Raw genomic sequence first — 17,603 nt, 5'->3', positions numbered from 1 at the left:
ATTTCATGCATGTGTAAGGTGAAATGTTTGGTTTTTTTTCACTTCTCTATCAAATCAGTTGGGATTGCAGTGTGTTTCCCAGAAAGATGTGTATTTCAGTTCTTCAGTCTTCTAGGAGCATTTGTTGTGTTTCAGCAGAATGATGACAAAAGTAGGGGGGTAGAATCAACACTGTGACAGTGTAGTCAAGTTTTATAAGGGGTGGTGATGGTTTTTTTTCTAGATGCTTCGCTGAAAGCTGTAGTAGAATTGAGATTATATTCCTTCAGGAAAAATCCCTTCTGACTGCGAAGTCATTTGCTCTTTACTTGATTACTGTCATGTTACAAATGGCTTCAGTGTTCCCAAGGATGCACAGGTGAAGGGCTGGACTTTGGCAGGGAGCTAGCTACATGGATTTATGTTTTCTCTTGAAAATCGGATGCCTGTGAAGTGCAAAGAATAGATCTTGGCAAAATACATGTAAAAATATGTCTGTATTTGCCCAAACTGCCTTAACGTTCATGTATGATCTCTTCTCTGTGTCTCTGTACTCCCATTAGGCTAAGATCAGTTGAGCAATTAGCTTGAGTAACTGTAAGGACCCAGACAGGCTGGTTTCCCACTTGTGTTTCACAGTAACAAACATTAATGTGTGTGTTCCTGCTAGGTAAGAGAGTCTGTCTCTAAGAAAGGCTCTCCAGAGGAAGCAATTGAAACGAAATTGCTGGAAAAAGACAAAGAAGGAGTTGTGAACTCGCAGCTGCAGTGGCAGCTGAATCTTTTAGCTCACGTGGAATCTCTGCAAGATGAAGTCATCCACAGGATGGATTTCATTGAGAAGGAGCTAGATGGTAGGTGACACTTTCCTGTTTCAAAAACGAACTTGTGATGAATGACTCATTCAGAACATGTTAACCTGAGTTTTACTTCTGCAGCCCTACAAAAAGGTGAGCGTTGCTTTGTCCGATTACTGCATTTACTGAGAGCAAACAGCCAGGACTGGTATGGGGGTGGTGGTGTGGATTTCAAAAGAAAGATCAAATTAAAACTGAGCAGAACTGCACAGAAAAAGGTTCTGGTACAGTGTGGCCTGAGTTGACTTCTGGTCAGTTGTATTGCTGGTTCTTGTTTCCCACTGAGAAGCTTTCGATCAGGAATTCATTTTCTTTGTGTGGTAGTCAGTTCTTTTTGTGCCTTTGGATTTCATCCTCGTTTTCTGTTACCCAGTTCTTTCTGTCTTTGCCCATTATAGTCTATTGATAGCAAAGTTCTTTCATTAGAATAGTCCTGTCCTTTTAGGATCTTCAATTGCATCTAATGCTGATCTCAAAGGTAATCTCATGGTATAAGCTTCCTGTCCCGCAGTGTCCTTGCGGTGGAACTGATATGCATCAGAGGAGGTTTAGCACCAGATTTCACACTATCTAGTCATGAGTTTTCCTTCCCTGCTTTTTCCTAGGAACATCAGAACCCCCCTCTGAATTGTTTGTCATGTATCAAAGGTTGGCATGAGGAGCTGGGGTTTCTGAAATACCACATGGTAAAACTATTGCCCACTGCTCTTCACAGAAGATGTAATGAATTCCTGGTTTGTGACTTCAGGTGACCTGTTCACTGAGCACTGCAGTAGTGACACTTCTGGTTTTCTTTGCAGTTTTGGAGAGCTGGCTGGATTACACAGGCGAGCTGGAACCACCAGAACCACTGGCTCGACTCCCTCAGCTCAAACGTTGCATAAAGCAGCTTATAACGGACCTAGGCAAAGTGCAACAGATTGCACTCTGCTGCTCAACATGAGACTAGAAGATGTTGGAGACTGTTACTGAGTGCGAAGTTGGAGCATCTGATGTGAACAGCTCTGTATATTTAAATGAAATGAGCATGCTGGTTGCATGAGATGCAGATTGACTTCAGGGATTTGTGAAGAAGCGCTGTTCAAAGAACAGCTAAAAGGTTATTTCGGGTGTATTTGGCCATTGTAACGATACCGAAGAGGTCGTGCTGTTGTCTTCAGAGGTTGGGTGTTGGTAAATTACACTTAAATTCTCACTCCTTTACAAGTTGCTCAGTTAAACGGTAGACTTTTTCATCCTTAAATTGACTAAAAATTGTGCCACTGAAGAACAGAGTTCTAAGAGCCAAAAATGTTTAGTTGACAGAGGTTGTAAATAACTTTGCATAGTTTAAGTGACTTGTGTCATGTTTTATTCCTTCTGGTTTATGCATAATAGCACACAGTATTTAATCATTAGGAAATGTTATAACAGTTTTCAGACTTAGTAGGTATGAATGTCCAGCTCTTAACTGTCACGTGTTACGTGGAGGTTTGCAGGTAACAGTGGCCTAACCCCCACTTCTATTACGTTAAATAATGTAGCAGAAGGTCACAGGTGGATTGCACTCACTTTCAGAATAAATGATTGTTTTCCATATTTATCCTGTCACTATCACATGAGTTGGTACTGGGGAGACACCCGTTAACGTTGTGTGGATGTGCATTCTTGAGCTCTTAAACATGGCCACGCTGTGCCTCCTGAAGCAGTGCAGTGGGACACCCTGGTTGTGGCAGTGGGAAATGCCGCCCCGGATAGACGCGCTCGGCGTCCCAGACTTCGCAAGGTCTGTGGTGGATGTTGTGTCATTTTCTAGCCATGTGTTAATAATTGCCATTCCGGTTCTGTTTTGAAATGTCGACTTCTTTTCAGTCCTCTGAACGTGTCCATTGTAAAGACTCTACTCTGAATGTGTGGTTTTGGGAATCAGTTTTATATTGTGTAAATAAAGCCTCGAGATCTATGCATGAGGTACTGGCCTCGCAGGCAGTGAGTGGGTTATTACCTTACACAGTGTATGTTCACCAAGTCCCTTTTTATACCTTAAGTTTGAATTTTCTGGTTTGTGTTCCTTTGTGAGAGCAAGGTGAAAATGCTGCTTCTGGTCCGGTCGCGTTATCCCTATGAAACGGTGGTGTGTTGTAAGTATTGGAAATGTTAAGTCTTTCAGCTGCAGATCATAGCTCCATAAATACCGGCTGTGACTTTAGTTTCCCTTCCCAAATGTTGCTGAGAAGTTCAGTGTGGAGTGTGGGAAAGCTGTTTCTGCAGAGAGAGGGTGTCCTTAAAGAGCTGGATTTGTTACCTTGATCTTGTGTGTGGTGGTACCACCAAAGGGGAAAGCTCAAACACAGTTGTAATTGAAAGGCCCATAACTGTAGGAATTACTAATTTTGGACATGAATCTGTAATGTTTGTATACAGCAAATAATGTAAACGTGAAATATCCACTATTATTGTAGGAGATAAGGGTATCTACCCAGTGAGTATTTTATTTCCTTTAGAAATCAAAATAATTAGGCTGCTCTAGGTAGTAACTGAGGCTTTTGTGCCAAGATTCATTTGAGGGGATAATTTGTGTCACGGTTTTGTAGTCCTAGTTGGTCTATAGTGAATACAACACATGTACAGCAGAAAAATAGTTATTTTTCTGTAACACAATTGAAATAAAGCTTACCTGATATTTAAGTATCACTTTGCTCCCCGAAGATGAGCCCAGTGCTTACACCTTGTCTCCTTCCTGTGAATGATACCTGGATTCGTGTGTACTGTGTAGCTCTAGAACAGGCGGCAGTAACAGGACAACCAGGACAGCATCAGAAGGAGCACACCAGACACTGTGAAGGTTTTGGGGTGTTTTCAGGTGAGATGGGCCAGGGGGGTGTTCCCTGGTTGAAATGAAAGCAAGCACTCCCACCGGGCATCTCGCAGAGCGTAGCTGTGGTGTTAACACATCAGCTGTGCTTAGAGGGCACGAAAGCAGTTCAGTCCCTGAGCAGACTTTTCACTCCAGAGCAGAACTTCTCCTTCCCAAGCCATCGCTTTTTGTGTGTCCATTGTAGGCTTTTACTTTGCCAGTTTCTTTTTGCTCAGGGCAGGACCTAAGATTTGGAAGAAGAGGTGGTTCTGATGGGGGTATCAACTGGCAAATACTGGAGACTTGGTGGGTAGAGCTGGGGGAGCCCTTGTAGCTAAAGACTGAAACTATTTATTTAAAGTAGAATAGCTTTCCTCATGTTCAGGAAAGATGCTTTATTGTGCTCTGCCTGGATTCATTTTTGTCCCTGTTCTTGCAAGTTTCCACATTGGTGTTTCTTAGTGTGGACCCACGGTTTGGTCTGGCAGGTCACTTTTTATTTAAATCACTGGTAAGTGAATGCAACGTGGAGCCTTGATGAAATGAGCAAACATTGCACTGTGGATACATGAATATATTTGTCTTTGTTTATGCACTATTAGAACCGAGGGCGCTGTACATAGAACTTTGCTTTGGAGCAATATTTGCAAAACTTGAAAACTTCTGTATCTTGGTGTTTGGAATAAATAAATAGGTTTTTGTTGGTTAAGTCTTAGTGAAGTCTTTCTTTCAATTAATGATGAGCCAATAAAATCGGGTTTGGACTGTTTTTCACATAGCATTGAAATGTAAATACTGTAGTTCGACAGGAATGGAGATCCTAACTGTTCCTAAAGTATGGGAATGATTGTTTTCCACATCTCAGATATTCTCAGTAGGTAAACTGAGATGTTGGATATTGTTTTAAGTGAAGAGCTTGTACATTTTATTCCCAAATCCTAACACATGTAATACGTTACCCTGGGTGTATAAAACCTGACCTGATTTGTGTGCCCGTTTCAGTGAGCAGCCTGAGGGCTGCACTGAGCACTCAGTGTCAGTGAGAGCAGCAGCTCTCGTAGCTGAGCTCAGTCAGAGAGGACTCACTTCACAACAACCAAGTGTTGCAGGTAGGAGCCAGAACAGCGCAGCTCTCACACCTGGAGCTGCGGGTGTGCGAGTCTGGTACCAGGGCTCAAGTGTGAAGCCAGGACACTCATTCCAAGAGTATGGAGGCCTAAAGGTGTAGTATCTGTGAGCAGTTCCTGGGACCCAGTGAATCAGGATGAGTGCTGTCAGGTGAACATTGCAAACTGAGCCGTGAAGGCTGGCACTTCATTTGTTTCTGAAATGACAGATAAATGTCATTTCTGTTCACCTTTCAGGTGGAAAGGCGTTTCCATAGGGAGATGTGAACACCTTCAGCAGTCCCTCTGATCCCAGCAAATGCTTGGTAGCTGATCTTGTGGAAGGGATGCTCAAACAGCTTGGTGTGAGGTGGCAGAGCACAGCTGTGTATGGCAGGGTTGCACACCTGCATGTCATTACTTGTCACTGCAGAGGAAGCTGGGGATAAAGCTCTCCAAGGAGGTCAGTGCTGGCTACAGCCTCAAATCTGCTTTGACTTCAGGCTTTGTGCTGATGATGGTAATGGGCTGCTGTGTTCAAGGGTGGGAGGCTGGAGTGGGGATGGTGCCACATGGGGCTGGGCACCCCCAGCAGCACCCTCCAGTCTGAGGCAGAACCATTGATGCAGAAGCACCAAGGATGCTTCTACACCGCTGTGGATGGATCCAGGCTGGAGGAGAAGAAAGGAGGCCCAAGAGCTGATCTTTTACACAATGGGGTGGATAAGGGCAAAAATGAAGGGAAACCCCCGCGACAGCAGCGGCTCAAGTGGCTGTGGAACCAGGTCAGGGCTGAGGGACAAACCCAACCTGTGCCCTGTGCAGCTGAGACGCGGGCACTGAGCCCGACGGCTGCACAGGTGGGTGAGGCTCCGGGCTGCTGCGTGCAGGGAAACGAGACAGCGAGGGTGGGCCTGGAGGAGCCCGTGTGTCAGACATGAAAATGAGGAGAGCCGAGCATGTCGGGGCAGGAAACCTGCAGAGGAGGGGGGTCCTGAGGCACCAGTGCAGGGAAAGGAAGGAGGGGATGGCATGAACAGCAACGCTGGGCGCTTCCCCAGGCCATGCTGTGAGGGATGCAAAGGCTGAGGCTTGGTGGTGCTCTGAGCCTGCTGGTTTAGGTCCCCTCTAGCCCGGTGGTGCCGCACACAAGGATTTGCATTGTGCCTGTTCGGGTCACCTCGTCCTGCACGGACCCGTTTCCCGTTGCTCCTAGAACAGCACTTGTGCCGTTAAACGTTTCCAGGCTCCAGGGCTCATTTGTCCTCGGTGACCTGAGCGGTGGCTCCCCCCGTGTGGGGAGCTGGCAGCAGAAGCAAACCCCCCCCCAGGGCATGGAGGGTGAAACCAGCCCCGTGGCTGCAGCTGCAGTTCACGATTTACTCACACCCCCTCCGTGTGAACGAGATGCCCTTTAATGAAGAGGTGATAAATGGGGGTTGCTGCGTTTCCAGCAGGATCCTGGTTCATGGCCCTTGAGCCCAGTGCAATCCGCGCGGTACCAGGGTCAGAGATCAGCTGCTGCTGTGGCCGGTCCCATAGGCACAGGGGTGAGTTTAGGGCTGGGGGAGAGCAGGAGGGTTCCCTCACAGGCCCTGTCCTGCAGCCACCTCACCCCACATCAGTTCGTGCATGACCTCGAGGGGTGCGTTCCCACCCCGGGCCAGGCTTTGGGCCATTTGCATCCTATTTCCCTGCTGCTGTGGGAGTGCGGACGTGGCCTCTGTGAAGCGGCTTGTGTCCAGCCTCCGCTTCACCCAGCGCCATGGGGGGAGAGACTGGGGCCGCTCAGACTTCACGTCCCAAAGCGCCCGGCTGTGCGGAGCGCAGGCCTTTGGGCAGCCCCTTCCTCCGGCATCGGTACCTGTCGGTCCCCACCTTGGCCTCAGCTCTCCCCTGCCGCGGCTCCCATCTCCCGCAGCACCGACGAGCAGCCATGGCCGAAGCCATGGGGCTGTGGCCGGGCGGGCCCTGCCCTCAGCAGCCCTTGGGCCCCTTCCCCTCAGCGCCCTCCTCGGGGATGGCCTCCCCCGTCAGCCGCAGGTAGGAGCTGAGGGATTCGCGCAGGCCCAGGCTCACGGGGGAGTCCTCGGGGGGGCCCGCGGTGTCCAACAGGAGGGAGCTGTGGGAGGGCGGTCACTGGGCAGCCCACAGAGCCCGGGTGCTGTCGGGGCGCGGGGCAGCCCCCCCCTCCCCGTCCCTACCTGTCCACCTTGTCCCAGGTGAATGCCGGCTTCCTCACGGCAGCGGGCACGGCGGCAGCAGGAGCCGCCCTCGCCCCGGCAGTGGAGCAGGGCTCGCCAAGGGCGCAGCACAGCCCCTCCCCGAACTCTGCAGGGAGCCGCTGCTGTCACAGGGTCACCCCCCCCCCCATCTGCACCCCAGTGCAAGTGGGGCACCGGCCGCCCCCTCCCTCCCTGCGGGGCACGCACGGAGCCGGGCGCCGGGGCCGTACCGGAGTAGTGCTCCACGAGGCCGTGCAGGCTGGGGAAGGTGAGGCGGGGCGCGATGTAGAGCCAGCCGTTGTCCAGGCGGTGGATGCGGTAATGGGTCACGGCGGCCCAGCAGCCCCGCTCGCAGCGCCGCACCGACAGCGAGAAGCAGCCTGCGGGGCCGGGGCACGAGGCTGGGATGAAGCAGGGACCCCCTGCATTGGGGGTCATTGCCCCCCGGGGGGGGGGCAGCAGCACCCCATGGGTGTGAGCACCCCTGTGCCAGCCCCGTGCCATGAGCACCTCCGCGATGGGCTGCGGGAGTGCCAGGACGTGGGATGACCTTGGGCCCGCCATGTTCCGCACACCCTCAGCATCAGGAGCTGGAGTTCCATGGCCAGGGTCTTCGCTGCTGGCTGTCCCCAGCCCCATGGCCCCCGCTGTGAGGCCGCACAGCACCGAGCTGGTGCCTCGGCCTCGTGCCACCCATTGGGATGTCCTGTGGGGTTCCCTCAGCACCCCATTGCGATGGGGCCCTGTGTCACTGCAGGGGCTGAGCCTTTCCACCCCTCAGCTCAGCAGAGGCCGCAGGAAGCCTCCCGGTGGTTTTGGCTTCTGAGGCCCCGCGGCAGAGGCTCAGCACAAGGCAGGGAGCAGCAGCACCGGGAAACTGCAGCACGGGAGTGAGCGATGGGATGGAGGGGGATCGGCCCCAGGGGGGACGGCAGGGAGCGGGGACAGGGCCCGGGGCCGCGGGTCTCACCTCGCCTGGTCTGGCTCTCCCGTATGAGGAAGGACCCGCTGCGGTTGCCCGGCCGGAGCAACAGCTCCTCCGCCTTCTGCCTGCTGATGCCCTCGTACAGCCACCTGCAGGGCAGCGACGCTGGCACAGCCTCTCCCGGCGCCCCAGGCCCGGAGGGGACAGCTCGGGGCACAGCAGAGCGGGTCCTGGGGACACCCCCCGAGCCCCAGCGCTGCCCCGTGGCACAGGGACAGAAACGGGGGCAGCGGCCGGGGTTTGGGCTCAGGGCTGTGGCCCGGCTCTCTGCAATGGGGCCACGACCCTTAGTGCCCGCCCTTACCTGTGCCTGATCCTGGCCACGCAGCTGCTGGGGATGTGGCATTCCTTACCGGACACCTCCGATGCCACCAGCCACCAGTCCCCATCCCTGCAGGGAAGGGGTTGAGCCATCCTGAGGGGCTGAGGCTGCAGGGAGGGGACCCCAGCACGGTGGCACCACCAGGGCCCGGTGCCTGGCTGGGAGCACTCACTGGGATCAGGGACTTACTCGGAGAGGACGCGGAGCTGCTCCCCCATCCTCAGGATGGCCCCGGGGCCGGAGGGGAAGTCGCAGAGAGCCAGGGCCTGGACGCCATCGGGGGCTGTGGGGACGGTGACGGGGCTCAGAGCTCCGCCGGTGGCACCAGGTCCCCGCAGAGGGGGGAGGAAGGGGCACATGGGGGTGCCGCAGCTGCGGGCACTCACCTGCCTGTGCGGGCAGCGGGGGCTGCGCGGTGTCGGGGGCCGCTGCGGTGATGCTGAGCGGCCTCTCCCGGCTGGGCCCGCTCCCCATCCCGTGGCTCAGCCCCCGGCCCTCGGCTGCTGCCGGCTGGGGGGGGAAAGAGAAGCCCCAGGCTGGACCGCGGTGCGGCCGTGTAGGGATGCTCATGGGCTGCAGGCACCAACCCCGTGCCCCGGGGCAGGGCTTTGGGCTGGGCTGAGCCTGGTGGGCAGCTGCTAGGGGGACCCATCAAGTGCTATGAGGACTGGTGGGGACAGCAGGAGCCTGCCCAGGATGGGGCATCTACATCCCCGTCCCTGACCATGCCCACCCTCTATGTGCTGTCACCACTCTGCCCGGTGTCAGCAGGGTGTGGGGCTCCCTGTACCAGCTCCCATGGGAGCTCAGGGGCTATGGGGAACACAGCTCTGCCACTCTTGGTTCCTTGGCCATGGAGAGGGGCAGCCGAAGCTCTGTGTGACCCAAACCCTCCACTGGCTGAGACCCCAGACCTGCTGCTGCCCTCGGTTGGGGTGAGCCCCACTTACCTGGCTCTCGCTGTCACCATCCTGCAGGAGCTGTCAGGGCTGGGCTCAGCTCTCTCTGCGTGGTGGGTCCTCAGGCTCCCTGGTTGCAATTGCAGGGTCCCTCTTGCACAGTGGATCCCCCTTGTGCAGGGCAGCCCCTGCCCTTGTGGGATCCCCTTGTTCTGCCCTGGTCCCTCTGCTCTAGGGCTGGGTGCTCCCAGCAGTGCTGCGGTGTGAGGGGTGCAAGGAGCTGGAACAGAGGCTGCGGCGGCTGCTGCTGCTTCCTGTTACGTGCACACACACACACAGAGCGGGGCTTTCTCTTCTTCACTCACACTGCTCAGCTGCTGGTGCCCCTTGGGGACTGCGGCGCACGGAAAGCTCCCCGAGGGCACTCAAGGCACCGAGGTCACCGCATGGGCTCTGGGGTGGGTAAAAGGGAGGGATGGGCGGCACGTGAGAGCAGGAGCAGACTCTAGGACTCAGAGGTTGAGGCTGGACAAGGGTCTGAAGGTGCCTCCTGGACACAGCAGTGGTTGCTCTCACAACCAAGTTCCTCCTTGCAGCATCATCTGACACCAAGGAGTTTGACTCCATCACCTTGTACCAAGGAGCACGTCCAGGTATGGGTGTGCAGCGTGGCCCAGGGCAGGAGCTGGGGCCAGTGGTGTGAAGCTGCCTCCTTGCAAGGCCTGTGGCTTTCCTGGTAACAAACAGCTCCCTCCAGCACAAGAGGTGCCGCAGCCGGAGGCAGAAACCTCAGCCCGTGGCTGTGAGAGGTGATTTTCCATCAGTGACCCCAGAGAAACCTGCAGCAGAGCCGAGCTCAGCGCGATGTGCCCCATGCTGCTGGAGACAGGGATGCACGCTGCTGCTGATGCAAAGGCTCTTGGGGTGTTGGAGGAGCTCATCCCAAGGATCTGAGCAGTTGGAAATGTGGTCCTAAGAGTATGGGAGAGCTGGAAAGTGCTGAGCACCTCTCTGGGCATCCAAATGCCAGCCAGAAGAGGTCGAGGAAGCCCTCTGTGATCTTACAGGGACCTCAGTGCTGCCCTGAAGTGTGGAAGCCCTAGCACCAATGTGGGCTGGGATCCCACCCCAGGGAAGCCTGTCCTGAGCTCAAGCTCTGCTCCTGGATTTGGCTGGCATTGCTCATGCCACCCAGAGACACCTTTTGTCCTTTACTAAATGCATTTGTCAGCTTGTATTTAGCTTTGATTTTTGTAGTTTTAACAGGAAAAGCAGTTACTTATGTGAAAACAAATTTACTTCTCCAGTTATCCTTGGGGTAATAAAACATACAACAAAGCCCATGACAAATCTTGCCTTGCTTATGCCTGTGAACCACCATGGCAACAAAACTCTCTTCTTAATCACCTCCCTTCCAAACTGCCCAAAATCTCATCTATTTACTCTCCTGGCTTCCTTGTCCACGGGCAGCCTGCAGCTCCAAGCTCTCCTGTTCCACATCACAAACAGCACTCGTCGAGCTTGCACCAACCCCTGCAGTCATTTAATTTCCTCTACCTCATCTCATTGCCATTTTAATACTGCATTTCCCTTTCATTTGGTCTGTTGCTGTATTGTCATAAGGGAACTCGAGGAAGAATCGTTTCTCAGTGGAGTCAGCTGGCATTAGATCACAGCACTGCACCACCAGCAGCTTCCCTCCTGTGCATGTTGCTTTGCATCCAGCAGCAATGAACTTCATGTGGTATCTGGTGGCCTGGTCCCTCTGGTAGTCTCTTCTTGTATTTCTGTTCATTTAATCACTTCATCACTTCACTTGTTATTGCTCATTAACACAACTGCCTCATTTCTCCCCATTCACTTTGCTATTCACAAACCCCCTTTGTCTCACTGCCTGCAATGACCTTCCTGAAGGTCTTCCCCAAACCAAAGCACAAGGCTGTAGCACTGCACCCTATGGGCACAACAGCAAGACCTCGACTAACCCTTGAGCAGCAGCTGGCCCCTGCCAGTCCCTGCTGGCTCTCTGTGACAGCTGCGCTGACAAACCTGAAACCCCAGAGCAAAACCTGGCTCTCCAGAGCAGAAGCTGAAGAACCGGTTGTGTTAACGACCGCCTGCAGCGCCCACAGCTGGCTGGGGCACAGGGGGATGATGTGCAAACAGAGCTCGTGGCCCTCAGCCTCCTCGTGTCACAACTGCCCTGGCACAGGGCTGACAGCTTCACTTTGTGTCCTACCTGTGACACCCGCCGCTGCAGAGCTCTCTTCGTCAGGGAAGGCAGCTGCTTGTGTTCCCCTCTGTCTGGAGGCAATCCTTGGCCTGTTTTGCCTCCACTTTGTCGAAGCTGGAAGTTTCTTCTTGCATTTCTGCAGAGGGCAGCTCTCCAGGGCCCACTCCTGCAGGGCCACCTCTCCAAGCGCTGCCTCTTCCATGGGCACGAGTTTGCCTCTCACACCAGCGGCCTCAGGCTGTGCCAGGAGAAACACCACGAGCACACCGGGTAACAATGAAACTCAGTTATAGCTTTATTTAATAACTGGTACAAAGTCCCCCTCAGGCAGAGCCTCCCAGTTCCATTCCCTACCTGAAATGGAGCAGAACGTGAGCGTGACCCTCGGAGGAGCTGGCTCCCAGCGAGTCAGGCCTGCTCAACAGTTAAGAAAGGGTGTTTTGCTCATCTATTGAGCCCTGTAGTAGCCTGACCACTCTTCCCTTTTCTCCCATTAACAGCAAGACCCTGGCACGCAGCAGGCATTTGCCTCCCGCTCCTTATGACCCAGCCAGATGTAAAAAGGCAGCAGAATTGTGAATTCCAGCAGGACAGAGGTGCTCCCTGCTCATTCTTCTGACCTGGCTCACGCAAATGTGTGCCTGCTGGTCATTGACATCCACAGGTATTTCCTGAATCTCAGCTAACACCCTGTGCAGACACCCTGCCTGGGCTGGCAGCGGTGGGAAGCAGAGCTGGCAGTGCAGGAGATTCCTGGATCTGGCATGGGGCACTGCTGCCCCTTTCACAACCTACTTGATGTTGAAGATGCCAGGGCAGAATAGCAGAATAGGTGTTAACTGCATCTGACCCTAGGGGGCCAGCAGAGGTGGTCTGGAGCCAGGGCTGCTGCAGTGTAATCCCTTGTACTTGGTTAATAGTGCACCTCGGTTAGTGTAAGTTTACTTGTTAATTGCTTTGCCCTTTCAGGAGGCTCAGGTGAGAAATCAACTCTGCTCCTTCCTAACACACACACAGAGATGAGACCAAGACAGTATTTCTGACCTTTGTTTTCCCCATGGCTGCCTGGCACGCCGAGAGTCCTGGGAACACAAAGACCTCTGATGGGTTCTACACTCCAGGCACAGCTCTGCCAAAGAGGTTCACCTGCTCCAGTGCCTGGAGCTCCACATCATCATGGCCTTGCTTTCCCATGTCCCACAGATGCCGTATCAACTGCACCACAAGGGTCCTTTAGCAGAAGCACAACTAGAAAGCAATTCTAAACCTCACAAAGCCACAGAAATTATATTTAAATGAACAGGGGAGACAACGGCTGTCATCTGGATTGATACACAGCACAGACAGGAGATGGGACCAGCATGTACAGTAACGGGACTTACTAAGACTGCGGAATGTGAATGAGTTTTAAAGAGGCTCTGATGCCAAAGGCATACAGAAAGGACCAAAGTAATGCCAAGTACAGACTACCAAGGAGGTGGCAGCTCAGATGGGCATGCACAAGTTAGAACAGTTAATGCCATGTTGGTGAAATGCTAGATTCTGAGTGGGTTCAGTGGGGGAGAGTGGAGTTGTCTGAATCCAGAAGAGGGGCTCCTGCCTAACAGGATACTTCCATGGTTTGAGGTGCCTCCTGGAGGTCAATTCCTTCTGGAGTTCCAGCACTGTCTTCACCATGGTTGCTAGCGTGAGACCGGCTGCGGATGCTATCGCCAGAGCCCAGGCTAGAGGAGGAGTGGGTACGGGAGCGTATCAGCCTGGTCATGCTGGCTGCTGGCACTGCAAGAGAGAACAAGCGCAGGACTTAGAAAAGGAGGAAGTTTGTAGAGCAGTGTGACAGTCACTCAGATATGTGCCACTGGGCAAGCACGAAAAGAACTATACCCTCAGGAAGAAAACTCGCTCTTCACTGCCAAAATTAACGTCTAAAGCAACATACTTAAGGCCCAATTTCAAAAGGTCCAAGGTGAGCAAGTGCCTAAAGTGTAACTGATCATTTGCAAGTGCAGTCATGGCGAGTGTCTGTGCAGACCAAGGCAGCTGTTGTACAGATGACCTTTTGAAAGTCAGTCTCGTCACTCTAGGAAACCACAGAGCTGAGGTCATGCAACAATCAACAAAATACAAATGAAAGGTGAAACAGCAGCACACACACTGCACAACGACCAGCCCAGCCCGCAGCAGGACATGCCGAGACACAGCAATGCACCCGAAGAATCATTCAACTCAGTACACAGACTTGGGCCGAGGCGATGCGCAGTTGAAGGTACCTGACTCAGTGCTTAGGTGGCTGAGCTGCACATAAGGGACTGGAAACAACATGAGACAAGGGAAGGGATGAATACAGGAAAGAGCCAATTAGTTGTGGTGTGTGACTAGCAGCTGCAATGCTCCTGGGACCCCCAGCTACCTTCCCTTCCACTCCCAGCTAACACTGCACTGAAAGCTCCCAGTACCTGTGGAGATAGCAGCTAATGAGCATCTCGGGGAGATGCCAAGTGACTCCAAATCCATCAGGGCCAGATCTCTTCAATGCCTTTAGCTGAAAACTGCCATGCACCTGGTGACCTCCCTGCTGCACACACCACAACTGTTCAACAGAGACATCATTTTCCTACGGTGGGGAAGCTGGGGTGTACTCTGTAACTCCAGATACGGAACAGAAATTCATGTCTTTCCTGACAGCAACAGGTTTCTGCTAAAAGCCTCCTGCAAAGTGTCACCTTCCACCCTCAGTGTCAGCCCAGGCAACTGTTTCAGCCAACGTGCAGAAGACACAAGAGTAGCTGTTGAGGAACTGACTTGTGCATTTCTAGAAACGGCAAGTTTCCAATTTGCTTCTCTCTCTTGAGAGAGGGGGCTAAGCTCAGGAGTGGCAACACAGTCTTGCCCACCAAAACTGGGAAAAAACATCTTGGGACTAGCTACTAATTCTGGAAGCACAAAATTACCCAGTGCTGCACATCCTACTTCCAAGAGATCTCAATCCCGAAGCGCTGCTGAAGTCCTTGCTCCACTGACAGCACTTATTGACTTTACTAACACCATGAACACAGGAGCATTGAAATGCTCTCTCAGTGAGGCTGAGGGAGCTTTCCCACATGGTACCCTCCTCTGCAGGACCAGGCCCTCCTGGCCAGCCTTGGAGAATATGATTGTCCTACTACATTCATGTCAGCTACACGCAGCTCTAAGGAAAAGGACAGCTTCTGCTGAGCCCTGACACCCACAAGCTGGCAAAGAACACCTGGCCATGTGGAGACCATGGGGAGTGTCACAGCTGCCTAGTGGCCATCCTTAGTGGAAATGAGCCACACAAACCAACCCCTCTCATACCTCCAGCTTTTGAAGGTTCAGCATCTGCAGAAGGGAACTCCTAGACCTGACCCCTGGCAGGCAAGGCAGAGCTGTGCCAAGGGGCCTGCAGAGGAGACAGAGGTGCTTTAGTGCACTGAGAAGCCCTTCTCCTGAAGTCTCCAGTGTCTGGAGTACCAAGAGCAGTGGAGCTGAGCTGCTGTCAGTCTGACACACTCAGGAGACATCTTTTGCCACCAAGCACTAGGAGGAAGCCATAGAGCAGGGCATGCAATGAATCAAAGCACAGCTCCCTCTGGGCTCCCGGGTGTCTCAGAAGTCACTCAGCTCTGTTCTGCCACTGGAGGGTTTCACTCTGAGATACCATTTACCCCTTGTGGGAGTCTGAAAGAAATAGGCATGTTTGAGAAGAAAGGGAAGGACTCTCATGTACCTATCACAGCTGTGAGGCTGTGCTGCCAGCTCCTCCCTTCCTGAGAAGGTATGCACAGATTTCAGGAGATTTATTGTTCTTGGGATCAGGCTTTTCTGGACTGGCACAAAGACAGACTCACGAGGTTTTACCAACAGCAGAAACTAAAAAGAAGTCACCACTCCAGCTGCAGTGTGGATTAAACACGTCAGGGATAACATTAGTTTGCTAAGGCTTGTTGGCACCCTAGTTGATTTTCCACTGTGGATGGATCTCCTGGCAACCACACTAACTGATGGGTGGGAACACAGATGCCAATGGGCTCAGATGGACCAGGAAGGCTGAGTTCCCTTCACAACAGCCCTGCTCCAAACCAGAAAATTGTGTTTGCCACTTACTGTAGCCCATTCCCTGCACAAAGTACTTGAAGGCTTCAGTCAGCTTGCCAGGCTGTGGAAACAGAAAGTGCAGCTTTAGTGTGAGTAGAGCAAGGGGCTCTGTCAGCCCAGATGCTGAGGGAGAGCCAAGAGGTGTTTCTCACCTGAACCACCTGGGGCAGGCCCCCGCAGTCAGCCATCTGCAACAGGAAACAAAGGGAGGTTGAACTGTCCTTCCCACCCCAGAAGCACAACTCCAGACCCACCCAGCACTGCCCACCTCACCAGGGCGACGGCATGAGGCTGCACTGCCACATGAGCCACACTTGTGTCATTTGGTCTCCAAGGCTAAAACAGGGCCCAATGATGCACCTCCTGAGAGCCTGTTGCTGAAGGAACCCAGCACCTTGGAGGCCACATTACCAAGTGATCTCAGGCTGTACTCTAGGTCCAGGAGTAACCCTTGACCATCCCAGCTCCTGCCACTCTTCCCAAACCTGTCACTTTGCACTTCCATACAGCAGTGGTCTGGCACACTGCAGAGCCACAGGTGAGGATGGGAAGGACTGGAATAATGCTAGAAGTGACGCTGCTGCTGGCAGAGAGCAGCCAGGGCACTTCTGCTATCTCTCAGCAGGTCTTCCCTGCTGGCTGGAGATAACAGAGAAGCGGTCATAAAACAGGGATTCAGGGACACCCTGACAAACTCTCCCAAGTCTGGCTCCATACAGGATAAACACAGCCCTGAATGACTGTCCACAAGCTTCTTAAAGCCAAATGTATGGAAGGCAAAAACCTAAGTGGAACTGGCCCAGCAAAAGTACTGTCTTTGTGGAGCTGGAATGGATTCTGGAGCAGCACTCACCTTCAGAAAGGTAGTTTTGGTTGGGTCAAGACGTGAATTGCATTCAACCTAAAATAAAAGGAGAAAGGAAGGACATGACATCACATAGAAAACTCAAGGAGTCAGATGTAACATGTGGGGCAGCTGAACCAGAAGCAGTGGCTGTCTTCAGCAGTGAGAGGTCCTCTGGAGCCAGGAAGGACCGAGAACTTCCCCTGCCATGGCTGGGAAGTGGTGAGAATCCTCAGGGGTAGTATGGTAGCAAAGTCAAAACTTGCAGAATGTCTCAGACTTCCACACCAGACTGATGAAAAGGCAACAGGCCATGACCAGAAAAAGCCCTGCAGCAGTTCTCCATGCACAGCTCCTGGGTCCAAGCTACTGCTTTAAGGAGATTACATTCTTCCACAGTTCCTTAAGACAACTGCTTTTGGTCACAACCCCCTGGTCTCCCCACGATCACCAGCTGAAGGGGAGGAGCAACATTCACCACAACCACACTGCACTGTTCCATGTCCCATTTATAACTGTGCTGGGAGGGAAGTGGGTTATAGATGCCTACAGAGAACAACAGGAAGGAGATGCCTCTAAATGCTGCCTTCCCTACGAAGCAGTGCTTTTGCAGACTCCCCACCACAGGAACTGCAGTCACACTGCTTATTTTTAAACCCCAGGTAGCCTCAGTACAACAGCAGTAGAACAGTAATTTGTGACTTGAACTGAACTCTAGGCAGCAGCCTGGTAGAGCTCAGGGATTCCTGAAAGGTGTTCTCTCCATCATTTGTTGAGCAAGATGCTAGGGCACAAGGACTCCCACTAATAACTGACACATCTCAACAGCTGGAGGACTAGAAAAGAGCCTGAGACATGAAGTCACTTTCTGTGCCTAGTTCTGGGCATGCTGAAAGCACTGCTGGGTGAGGCAGGTTTTCCCAGTGATTTTTTAGGGCTCATGACATGAGAGGAAAGAGTTCATGTGTACATACCACTGCGTCCACAGCAGGTGAGCTGTCACCAACCACTAGCAAGGCGGGGCACCTGGTCAAAAACCAAAACAGGAACGTTACTCCCAGTGCTCCAAAGGCATTGCTGAGAAGTTTGAACTCTGTGAACTACCAGCCTCATGAAAGTTTAACAATGCTCAGCAGAGTCCCTGTCTGACACCACACTGTGGCATTTTATTGCACCAAAACATCCTCCAGGGCTTGCACAT

At 52.9% G+C, this 17,603-nt stretch overlaps 3 protein-coding genes across 12 annotated transcripts in view; 1 reads left to right on the top strand and 2 right to left on the bottom strand.

Annotated features, from left to right (window-relative positions):
- PHF20 (PHD finger protein 20) overlaps positions 1–4,381 on the top strand; it is a 48,381-nt gene extending 44,000 nt beyond the window's left edge. For all 7 annotated transcript variants that reach the window (XM_057400827.1, XM_057400826.1, XM_057400824.1 and 4 more), the window contains 2 exons: positions 650–833; positions 1,637–4,381. In XM_057400827.1, the coding sequence (XP_057256810.1) occupies positions 650–833; positions 1,637–1,779 (327 nt within the window). In that variant the 3' untranslated portion in view covers positions 1,780–4,381. The remainder of the gene's footprint in view (positions 1–649; positions 834–1,636) is intronic.
- Positions 4,382–6,755: 2,374 nt separating this feature from the next.
- On the bottom strand, positions 6,756–12,032 carry SLA2 (Src like adaptor 2). Its single transcript, XM_057400819.1, has 9 exons — positions 11,797–12,032; positions 11,449–11,680; positions 8,697–8,820; positions 8,500–8,593; positions 8,293–8,379; positions 7,974–8,077; positions 7,234–7,383; positions 6,983–7,109; positions 6,756–6,900 (listed from the first exon to the last, which is right to left on the bottom strand). The coding sequence occupies exons 3-9, from the start codon at positions 8,782–8,784 to the stop codon at positions 6,756–6,758; spliced, it is 795 nt and encodes a 264-aa protein (XP_057256802.1). The 5' UTR covers positions 8,785–8,820; positions 11,449–11,680; positions 11,797–12,032.
- A 577-nt stretch (positions 12,033–12,609) lies between these two features.
- Positions 12,610–17,603, bottom strand: part of NDRG3 (NDRG family member 3) — a 46,706-nt gene continuing 41,712 nt past the window's right edge. For 2 of the 4 annotated variants that reach the window (XM_057400814.1, XM_057400815.1), the window contains 6 exons: positions 17,377–17,428; positions 16,412–16,459; positions 15,711–15,746; positions 15,568–15,619; positions 13,713–13,751; positions 12,610–13,221 (listed from right to left, as the gene is read on the bottom strand). In XM_057400814.1, the coding sequence (XP_057256797.1) occupies positions 13,043–13,221; positions 13,713–13,751; positions 15,568–15,619; positions 15,711–15,746; positions 16,412–16,459; positions 17,377–17,428 (406 nt within the window). In that variant the 3' untranslated portion in view covers positions 12,610–13,042. The remainder of the gene's footprint in view (positions 13,222–13,712; positions 13,752–15,567; positions 15,620–15,710; positions 15,747–16,411; positions 16,460–17,376; positions 17,429–17,603) is intronic. The other 2 variants (XM_057400817.1, XM_057400818.1) reach the window with 1 other exon arrangement.

The sequence above is a fragment of the Pezoporus wallicus genome, unplaced genomic scaffold, assembly GCF_028554395.1.
Source record: "Pezoporus wallicus isolate ANWC-B61680 ecotype Strahan unplaced genomic scaffold, APGP_CSIRO_Pwel_v1 contig_11133, whole genome shotgun sequence".
Lineage (NCBI taxonomy): Eukaryota > Metazoa > Chordata > Aves > Psittaciformes > Psittacidae > Pezoporus > Pezoporus wallicus.
The sequence above is the reverse complement of the archived record's forward strand: the minus strand, read 5'-3'. Positions and strand labels throughout refer to the sequence as shown.